General features: G+C 36.5%; 1 protein-coding gene across 1 annotated transcript in view; it reads right to left on the bottom strand.

Moving 5' to 3' along the window:
- The window catches only part of LOC135324774 (solute carrier organic anion transporter family member 4C1-like), a 33,208-nt gene that overhangs the window by 19,916 nt on the left and 1,479 nt on the right, over window positions 1–11,813 (bottom strand). Inside the window, exons 2-3 of the mRNA XM_064501683.1 lie at window positions 6,932–7,195; window positions 1,237–1,431 (exon numbers count right to left, since the gene is read on the bottom strand). Of these exons, the coding sequence (XP_064357753.1) occupies window positions 1,237–1,431; window positions 6,932–7,195 (459 nt within the window). The remainder of the gene's footprint in view (window positions 1–1,236; window positions 1,432–6,931; window positions 7,196–11,813) is intronic.

Genomic DNA, 11,813 nt, shown 5'->3' with positions numbered 1-11,813 from the left:
TAATGTAGCTATCTAACCTCTCATGGTAATTCCCTTCTAGTTTTGTTACATTAGGCAGAAGCAATACACTGTTCTGCTAAATTTGGCAGTAGCCTGAAGACCATACTAGCATCAGTTCTTTGTATTGATCAGTTACGTTTTAAGTCAACACTATTTTCCTGAGTTTGCATGCTGTTTCTAGATCCCTTAATAGAGGAGAACTAGGGCTACCACCATGATTTATTTTGCTAGGGCCAGAAAAGTTTAAGAAATTTCTTTCCAGATAGAGAAACAGCAAAAATGAAAGCAGTCTTTATTATTTAAGATGTAGCACGAGCAACTGGTTTATCTGCTGTTATCAAATAAAGTGGCTTGCCTGGAACTATTAAGCAAGAATTGTATGCAAGCAGGCACAGAACTGAAACCTTAAACTGAAATATTGACTTAGAATCTGAGAAAGAATCCAGGAATCTATGATGCTTTAGTTGCCTACTGCAAGTTATCAATACAATTAACATACTTTTATCAGCACAGGCCATAAAATGGAGAAGTGCTGAATAACTTCATAACCATAGAAAACACATTAAATTAGGCAGCAAAAGTATACATAGCCCAGAGAATGCTGACTGAAGAGATTAAAGACCACAACTAAAAATTAATATTCCATAGCTTTCTAGCAGATCACAATAAAATATACACCCATTCTCCATGTTTCTGGAGAATTTCTTACCCTCAGAAGGAAATACATTTCTAATATTTCCTCCTTAAGTGCCAAATTTATGACTAGAGAACTGCATAGATAATACAATGCACCGCACAGGAATGTCCCTGCACTGAGGGGACAATGTAGCATTAGAAGGGAACTATATAAAACAATTAAAGGATACGGTAAGGTGTGGCCACTGAGCTGATACAGTCACTTTGCTTTCTGCTGTCAGATATTGAAATTTTGCTAGAACAGCTTATTTTGTCATTTACAGACAGATTACACTAATTAGTTGTTCATGTTCAGTTACCAACACAAAACCAGTCAGTAAGTCAGGTGTACAAACCATCCTTTTTGTGCTCAGTTAAATAGCTATTAAAGAGACCAGACACTTCCAGCAGACTGTCAGGTCTATTACTGAACTACTTTATGCGCACAAGTAAACAATGAAGAAAGATTAATTTTGAGGTCACTCCATAAAAACATTTTAATATGCTGTAGTTCATGATCTATATAGGCAATGCATTATAACCATTTCAAAAAGAAGCTACCTATATAAAGGGAAGATTTGTGTTTTGGGACACTGTCATCAATAAAAGCTGTCCCCAAAGTATATAGTGGAGTTCCTCCAACTCCCAGCAACAGCTGGGCCAGGATAAAGACATATAGGTATCTGGAAAGTGAAGACTTCATGCTGGCACTGCAAGTGAAGTTAGCAGAGTTTGTTCCTGAAATTTGACATGTATCTGAAAGACAGAAACAACAAGACTTTAAAATTCAGTTATCCAACTCATCACATTCCAGCTAAGGAAAAAACATGTGCTGAAAACTAAACTACACAGTGTTGATGTTGGTAGGCTCCCATTTTAATCTTCAGCCCTACTATTGATCTGCTATATGACAGGGCCCTGACCTTCTGTGACATAGTATCTTAATATAATATCTTGTACCTTATAATGATTTTGAGGAACACTAACTCTCCATTCTTAAACAAAGGAAGAACATTAATAGTCTGAAGGACAGGAGGAAAATTGGACTGTTGGAGAAGAAAGGGCAGCTTTCAGAGTCCCAGGCAGACAATTCCTTCTCTTATATCTCATTTTGAAAAAAGTGTTTCCCTATTAAAAACAACAAAAAACCTAGCTGTCAGAGCATGCTGTTACATCTCCAGAATGAGAAGCTAATGTAAAGTCTCTGCATTTGTCTATAAATAAAAGCAGGAAGCAGAGGTGGAACAGGTTAAGGTTTGCACCTACTCCTGTTATGTTTGGCACTATGAGAGAAGGGAAAGGAGGAAGTGAAGACAGGGAATCTGCTTTCCCTTCTCCTTCCTCTGGGTATCACTGCACTTTTAGTGCAGTCCCAAGAGACAGGACCAAAAGGAAAAAATAAGTATAGTTCTTCCCAAGCTTCTCCACAGAAGAGTGTACAACCTTGAGAAAGAAGATAAATCCATCAGTTTGGTAGGAACAATCCATATGGAAATGGATTTTTTTTTTAAACATTAAAACCACCTTTAGTATCAGATACAGTAGATTCACTACTTTGCCACAAGATTACTATGAGTTTTTTCCAGCTCCTTTTGCTTAAGTAAAAGGTGTTCTCAAATGTAAACAAAGGGCAAGCTTGCCCATGCTTTGGGCTCACAGGACACAGAGCTTGGCACACAACAGGTATTTGAACAGAAGTTTACACTGAAATTACCAGAAACACATCCATAGATTTTTATTATGCTGTTCTCTGGAAGTGACAGCACAGCACCACAGCTGAAATGTCATGTAGTACACAATAGGTGATGCAGTGCTGTTGTACAGAAGCCAGCAACAGGGAGAGATGGGAATACCTCACTTCAAGAGAGGAGTCAATAGCATTTTCCTTCCTTTCCACTTAGCAACAATCTGCATTTTAATGCTACGCTGTGGTCACATTGGGAACATTTTATTAGGAATCACTACTCTGAAGTTATTAGCACATATTTTTCCATTTAATGTTAAATTCATTTTCTTTAGCAATATTCCTCTCTTCTACAGAGAATGATTTTAAGTCTTGCATCAGGTTAACTTCATATTATTTGTATGCACAACATGTAAATTTGACTGTAGAAAGACACCATGTCACACAACACTAATTATTCATTCAACAGCACTGATTGTATAGAACATATCTGCAGTTATGTCAATCTAACAGTTATTAGGCAAATCTAAATCTGCATTTAGCTGATTAGTGTAGTACACAAACACTATCTTTCTCATTAAAAGTAGCCACATCAGAAAACCAGTAACACAGAGCAAGAAAATATGCTGAATGAAGTTAAAAGTATAGTTCAGTTTGAGATCTACAAATTGTAATGGCAATCAAATTCTAGAGTTAGAAAACCCCCAATGTTTGTTCATGTCAATCTAATGATTTAAAAAACCTGTGTCATTACATTACTAATTGATTATAGCCTCTCTCCACCAGTCTTCCAGCTCTTCAATTCAGATGCCCTAGAATAATTATCCCAACATTTTGAGGAGAGAAAGTTATCACACTAGTCTGTTTTCAGAACCACATAATCAGATCTCCAACTACAAAAAAGAAAACCACCAACTTGCACTTTAAGGTTTTGATACAATTACAATTCTGTTATTTCCATCACCTAACAGACTTTTTTAAGAAAACCTCCATCAATATACATGGATTTGCAGATTGGAATGGACTATAGTCCATTTTAAGAAACACTTCAGAAGCAAAGAGGATAAGGTACCAATGAAACTGAGATTAGTTTAAGCCAGCATCAGCCAGAACTGCCATCAAATGATAATTTACTCTCAACCTCAGCCATTATTGCCACCTCTCATCTTGTGCCAGCTCAAGGTTTTGAACAGTTAAGCAGATGGGAGAAGGTTAAATTTAACCCAGATGTATAAAAAAAAAAAAAAAAAAAAAAAGACATCAACAGTTGACTGTCCTCACAATAAAATTGTGTCAAGTGAAGATCTACATTTTACATTTGTTCAAATGGCCATCTTGTACAAATTGAAAAACGTTCCAATAAGATTTGATATGAAAATTTAAGAGTATGTTGCTTATGACATCACTCCTATTTGATGTTTTAGAGGGTAAAACTGCAATACAGAATGGTTTTATTACAGAACCCACTAGATGGAGCTCCTGTTTAGACTATAAATGTTAGAGCCAGCTCAGAGGCTGAACACCTCAAGTAACCTAAACAAGTCATAGTAATGAACAGCTGATCACATCTAAGTTACACTTGAGTCTGAAGTCTTTTAGAGAGTTTAGACAAGACATAAGTGCTTGCGGTGGCTAAAAGTGGTAGTCCATTGGTTAGCCACTCTGCTAGAAAGAGTATTCCATTTCTACAGAGTATCATCATTATAATCTGTCCTGTGAATAATTTTGTAGGGTGCCATGCATACAGGCTCAAAAACACATCTTAGGGCAAAAGTAAGTTCTAGGATGACTGTAAGTCTTATACCGGAGGCTAGATGTATTTTGCAATCCAAACGAGGCTTATCAATTCCCAGCAGCTATACTAAATATTGCTCTGAACTACACTTCAAAGTTGTGCTTTAAGTGAAACACTCTCTGTATTAATTACATATTTATTCACATAGTTAACAGCTGAACAGAGATAACCAAGTAACCAACTAGAAACCATTCAAAAATAGACAAGGTGGTGGGCTTTAATATAAAATGCTGAGGAGATCTTCATAAAAATAGGATTGCTGAATTAAGTTGCTATTCCAAATAAAAAGTTGACCCCAAATACATAAAAAACTTGGTAAATGACTACTCACCCAAGCAAGCAAGCAGCAAGTTTTTTTTGGTGCAGTGCTATTCAACTCTACAACTAAATGCATAGGGAGGATGCTTCATAAACAGAGCTAGCTGTACCAGATATCCTATAGGATCATGTACTGTGGTTGACTTCACCGTTAAAGGGTGCCATTGCACACCACACAGATCTACATTGAGCCTGCATCGGTCCATGGATTCCCTGCACCAACAAGGGCACACTGTAGTCATTTTTCATTGACAGTGTTCATTTTCAGTCACCTTAAGTCCTTAAACCTGCTCACCACACAGTCACAGCATGAATCGGAATTACACTAGTCAAAACTACAACATCAGGAATTCAGTCAGCTTATAGTGCCATGGAGAAGAAAGCATGAGTTCCATTTAAAACTTTCCAGTTTCTATACTTCAAAAGTCTGTGGATCATAAGGCCTAATAAGGTATTAAATCCTACAGCATCTTTAATGGCAAAGACATTGTAAGTATTGATGAAAAGAGAAGATTCTTGAGATCTTCCCCCTGCCATCAGTTTTGCTTGATATCAGTTGCAGTAGTTGCCCATCTCCCTCCAAACACCCTCACACTGTCAGCATCTTGTTTCTATACAAAGAAAGTGACAAACAGACTAGATCTTTCTATAGATTCAGTTCAGCTTCCCTTTCACAGTAATAACTTTACTCAAACACTTTCTGGTCAGCTGAGATGTTATTACTTTTAGAGTCAGACACAGTTTATGTACCTACCCCTTCCCCCAAATCACCTACTTAAACTAAGTTCCAGTTGAAAGCTCTACAACTACCTTTCCTGTATCTTTCTTAGATATTCAAAAGGATAGTGGAATATGGCCTCATGCACCACATACTCCTGGCTGTGCCAGGGATATAATGTATATTTTTCTTGTTCATGTAAAACAGCATAAATCTGACTACAGGTGTTGTGGCAGAATTGCATTATAATCAAATTATAAGAAATCTCATTTTGGTTCCATAACAAAGCTCAGTAAAACATGTTGATTATGTATGCGGTTACATGAATTCAGCATGTTAATGCAAGTAACCTGATGTTTGTTAAGGTCAAAACCTTACTCCTACCAGCTAAAGAGACATTAGAATTGTCCAAAACTATTACAAATAAATACTTTCAATGAGCTTTGGGTGTAACCAGCTGCTTATCTGTCAACTACTCTTTCTACTGCTTCTGTGAAGTCAGGATCAGACAACTAGCAAAACCCCTACACAGGAAGAATAGGATGTGCCAACCAAAGAATCAGTTCTGTTGACTGAATGGCTTTGTGTAGACTTCTTACCTACAGACCAAGAAAATGTGAGAATTTTCACTGTGCTGATGGTGGGAAGCATCATATTGAAACTAGTATTGTAGAGTAATGGGACTGTAATAAAGTCAGAAGCAAGTAAGCTTTTGCTTCTCTGCTGTAGGTTAACAAGCAAGCATCTGCTCACAGCCTTCAAACACTGAAGATCTTTTCTGGCCTTGCTCAGTTAAAAGTTCAGTTAACTTCAGCCTCAGATCCTCATTTATTGAATGGGGAGCAATAGCTTATTTAACTAATGGTCCATGTCTGGACAGCACATGGCAGTGTATGATGTGATTAGTACTTGAAATAAATCTGTTTGTAAGTCATCAACAACTGGAAGATTGAGAACCTTTCATCAGATTGCTTAATAGCTACAATTGTTTTAGTGATCACTAATATGCTTAGTCACTGAAGGCATAAACTGTGCTTAAGCATTGCAATAATTAACATGATCCTGAAAGATTAAGCCATCCTACTTTCAAGATATCTGGATGTGTACTTAGAAGCGTGCCACTAAACAGAGATGCAAGTATTTGGCATCAAGCACGTTCTACTTAGCAAAGCCTTGTTTTACAAGGAGAGATAGGTAAGATCTTTTAGGTTCCTCTTTAAAACCTGTGGCTTTCTTTGAACTAAACATTTTAGAGGAACTTAGTGAAACTTGTTAGTGAATTACTCAACATGCCTTTAAAGTAGACAATAGTCCCAAACCCAAGAGAACTACAGTGTGCAACAGCCTTTCAACAAAAAGCCCACAGTAGTTCTAGCAACTTTCCTTGAACATTTATTCTACATCATTGACCTCACTTGCACTCTTAGTCACAAAAAATGCCAGATCATTTTTCACTCAAGGAATTTTGACTGCATTCATAAGTGAAATGCCTTCTGGCTTGCATTGAAATATTTCTCATGAACAAGAGCTGACATTGACACTGAGATCTTTTCTGGAAAATAGTTCAGCATGCAGGGAAAGAGCTCTTGATCTTACAGATTTCAGAATCATCTCATTTTGGTGTTAGAGATACCACCCCATTTTTAAGACTGATAAATATCAACTATGTTGCATCAAATTAACAGGGTTGCACCAACTAGCTACAAGGGGTTTTTTGTTTTCAAAACAAAAATAACCTTACCTTCAAGTTTAGATCCGTAGTGATATTTTCCACTACTGAAGTGTGGTAAGGAAAATACAAGTGAGCCCAATCCTAGCATAAATGCTGAGAAAGCGAGCCACCGTGGTTTGTGTCCTCTTTCTCCAAAGAAAGATATAAACAGTGACAATATACAAAAAGCAATATCATAGCTTGCAGAGATCAAGCCAGTGAGGGAACTGTTCAACTCATAACGCTTTTCAATTGTAGAAATACTGATGTTAATCAGGCCATTCACCACAATACCTAGAAGAAGAAAAAAAAATAGTCAAGTAAGATAATTTGATAAAGATGCAAGAGTAAACTTACCATTGTGTGATGGCAGGGTTAAAATGAATACACTTAAAGTGATACATTATAAAGGTATTTATTAGCTATAAAATCCAGGTATATAGTGGATTGATACAGTGCCAACTTAAACCAGCCACACTGCACAGGATCTATTCAATTCTATTCTCTCCTGCAGGCACTAAACATTTAACAATCAAGTATTAAGCTAGCAAAATACCATGCCACAGACTGTTAATGTATTATTAAGGTTTCAGATTCAGCCTGAAGCAGAGAAATTTCTAATAGTACATTACAGTGTCATAAGATACTACGTAACTTAACAGGAAATTAGTCAAGACTACTACTTCAGTAAACATGAGAATGCAAGCTAAGCTGAAGCAAATTACTTAACAAGACATGGCTTTCAAATAGTTATTGTTAGAAAAGGTCATTCTTCCCACCCACTCCCTTCCCCTTAATACCCATCAAGAAGGGACAATACAAGAAGGCTTTTCAACAGGTATGCTTCCCTGTAATAGCAAAAAGTGTAAAGCTATTTAAAAATACTTTTCAACTCTTTAACTGGCAGAAGTTTGTACTGTACTTCAAAATCCTCTGATGCAGACGCATCAGACAAGACCTGAAAAAAAGCCTGTACAAACTGCTTGACTTAGGCAGAATCAAAGACTAACATCAAAAACCAGAGCTCAAAGCAGGCATTAATTGGCTAGTCTCCAGCATATACTTACACACACTGGCCATTTTCACAGAAGTGTTGGATATTAACTTGTATCTCATCCTGCCTCATTTTCTGCTTCAATGTGGGACAAGTAGCTAAGTTCTCAATTTTACTTTAACATTCCCAAAATAGGAGTCTGGTACAAGTGAGATGAATAGCCATACTTCATAACATTCTCAGATAACTTCATTATAGTCTAATTAAACTGTTTCTGTAAAAGAACATAAGCTACGGAGAAGAGTTAGGAAGTCTTGTGGTCACAGCTGTAAATAAGAGTTCTGGAACCTCACAACTGACTCATGAAGAACACTGATGCTAGATTAAGATTGTTTCATAGCATTTTAAAAACTTACATTTTTTCATCCAACTTTTATCAGTGGTGAAATAAAGTTAGTAAGATTGAGAAAACTAGTATCTATGCAACTCTGAATTCAGTAGCAAGACACCTAAGGAAGATGTAGAATTTTGATATAAAGCTATATGTTTTGCATAGGAGAAAGTGATGCCTTTAAAGATAATTTTAGTTGGTGCTATTGTACTGTTATTACCGGAATATTTTAAGAAATGCTTATTCTTCCCTTGTTTTCTTGTTTAGTAATTCACCTCCATCGGTTCAACTACTCAAAGTCTCAGCAATCAAACTTCCTTCTTTCAGGAGACACTTTCTTACTTATCAGGTATAATTAAGACTTTGTCACACATTCAGTAGGACAGGCATGTCAAGTAGGGACTTGTATGGGGACATATGTATACAAGGCCACATGGGGAAAGTCACCTAGTCTCTCTCATGAGACAGGCCCTTCAGTTATCCTCCCCACTGCTAAAATTCACAGAGAAGATTCCATAGTCATGCCAAGACAGACAGCACAGAAGGACAGATGAATAGAGACAGCAATGGACTAAACTTCATTTTCAACCAGAATCACATTCTACAGAAGTGAAACCACACAAGGCTGAACTTAAACAGATCTGTTTAGAGTGCTCTACAAAACAGAAATTTTGCTCCAAATCAGTGATCAACCAGCTGTTTTCTTATCAGAGTAATCCCGCCATGAGTAAACACTTCAGATTTCTAGAAGGAAGCAGCTCCTGGTGCATTCAGTTCCTAAACCCCTACCAAGCCCTTTTTATTTAGAATGACAGTTTCACCTATCTGTTAGTCTGACCACCACATTTAAGTTCATATGGGACTAATAAAAGCATTCAGATGTTTCCATTGCCATCATTTAAAACAAAAGAAAGCTGCCAAAGGTATAAAGGAGCAGTGACCAAAGAACAATACTGGCATGAAGGAATGAACAAACAAGTTTTTTCCCCATTTGCACAACACTTCAAACATTAACTAAGGCCTTAGAACATTTATAAGTAGGTGAGCTACTCAAGTTGATTACAGAATTATAACACATTGTCTTTTGCCTGTAGTTTTGTTGTCACCTTTAATTTACATCCCAAAAGTCACAAAACCTTGCAATTTGATTTGATTAGATAATTAGATTTCATTTGTAAAAATTTCAATGTGATAAGTGGCAGGACAATTTCTCAAGTATCATCTAGTAAACAGTCACTAGAGTTTCTTCAGAAAAGATGAAACCTGGTTGATCTTAAGACTATACCATCTGAAAAAACAAATCCTACAAGGACATCTCAACACATAATATTAGTACAGAAATTATGTCCCAGCTATTCTCATCCAATACCTTAGTGTCCTGCCACACATTAGAAAACCAAAAATCCAGATTAAACTTCACTTTCTCTAATGTATTAAAAGAACAATTGTTTTTTCTTCATCTATTTAACAGAACAGGTTTTGAGGTTTTTTTCCTTTTTAAAGCATGGTGGCTCTTGAACAGTGATTTGCAGACACTCAGCTGAGAAACAACCAATAAAGAGCCTTTCTGGTAACCAATCTAATCTGGCTATAAAACGTAGTGTTATCCAGAGTCTTCTGTCATAATATTTTCTTCAACACTCAATTCATTCACATATTGCCAAAACAACTTGCTAAACTATCTCAAAACCAGGTTCTGTTGCTTTGTTTAATATAAGTATTACTGACATAAGGAATTAACTGCCCTTCTTATATTCTAAATATTAAGATAGCTACAGTAGCAAACAAAGTAAAAGAACTGCAGCATACTGAATCACTGCATTACAAGATGCAATCATGCATTTATGCAACTCAAGTGCCATATAGAATCAGGTATTAGTCATGTAACCATGTTCTACACAAAGAAGTGTTTTCTATTCTAGAAATACAGGTGAAACCTGTATTTGAAACAGATAGAAATGAAGAGTTAAGTTTCACTTTAGGTCTTCCAAGAAGTTGAAATACAGGGAAATCAGCTGCTAATGACAGCAATAGCCTCTTTCATAGGGCAGTTAAACAGTAATGTAATGAATTTATTCCTTTAGTTAGACAACTATATATATTCATATAAATATATATACACACAAAATCCACATACATGTACCGGCTCACTGGAAATACATACCTACTGTACTCAATCAGGATTTAAAGTGTCTAGCATGCACATGCCAACTGATAGACATTAATCCACATTAATAATTACTTTATGGTTCTTCAGTGTGTCAGAAATATACTTTCACATAGGTACAACAGCACTGTGGAAAATCATGTAGACATTCTATCTTCTTCAGTGACGGTTTCTGCAACTTGGAGGATAAATCAAACACTTGAACCCCGAACTAGAGTAAAGCAGTAGATAACTTCAAAATCATATTGTTTAGTGTGCTGTTCCGTTATCTGACTCTGAAACAGCAAGACCTAAGTATTTTTTCAAAGTTTTACATATGACACTGAATTTCTTGTGTGCAAGCCACTCTTGTTTCCCTCACTTCCCAAGAAGAGTTGCAATGAGTCTCTAGTGCCAAATTTCCTTTATGATTTAACCAAAAGAAAGATTCAGGGAATCCAGTTAACACATCAAGGCCACAAGATCTGCAACAGCCACATAAGCTTTCAAAAAAGTCTCAAACATCTTTACATTAACGTCCTACATCTGAATTAGGTTAGATATGCAAACCTCTGGCATACATCTACACTTAGGTAGCAGAACCAAGAGCTGGATGAGCTGCATAAGGAACACCCATAGCTCCCTATAGGGACAGAGATTCTTACAATAGAAAACATTTTTATGATTGGAACCTGTCCATATTACCATTAAGAAATAAAGTTTTAGTGATACTAAAATCATTACTCAACCAAGTAGACAATCAGCACAAACTGGATTTTAACAAATATCACTATAGCAAGTTTAGAAGGGTTGGAAATACTCAAGAATCTTTGTCCAGTGCAGCATAACCCAAGACTCTTCAGTTTCAAACTCATGACATTGTTCCCTATCTCTGTTCCTAAACTAGGAAACATAAATGCATGACCTAAAGTCTTGTAGAACTCAGCTGCCATTGAAGTCAGTTACATATGAAAGTCTTCCACCTCTCCCTTTTCCCTATGTTAGGGAAAATAAATTTGAGCTACTGCAAGGTAACTGCAGCAGCAGTCACCTCCTGGTCCTACCAGCTATAGTGTGGCCTTTCAAAGAAAGGCCAGGAACAACAGCTTCTACCCCAAAACTGTATAGACACTTAAGGTTTAAAAAAAAAAAAAAAAAAAAAAAAAAAAAAAAAAAAAAAACCACCACACACCACACACACACACACCCCAAAACTTCTGTACTCAGATTCTAAACAGATTGAACTCAGAGTTTGAGTAAACACATGTTAAAGATTCTGGTTCTTTTAAGGATTTTCTAAGCACAGGCAGTAATCTGATCCTTCTGGGTTTTAAGAATTTCTAACTCAGTTCTCCCAAGAACATCTCAATTACCTCAATTT

The sequence above is a fragment of the Dromaius novaehollandiae genome, chromosome Z (assembly GCF_036370855.1).
Source record: "Dromaius novaehollandiae isolate bDroNov1 chromosome Z, bDroNov1.hap1, whole genome shotgun sequence".
NCBI lineage: Eukaryota > Metazoa > Chordata > Aves > Casuariiformes > Dromaiidae > Dromaius > Dromaius novaehollandiae.
Note: the sequence above shows the minus strand (reverse complement) of the source record. Positions and strands in the feature narration are given on the sequence as shown.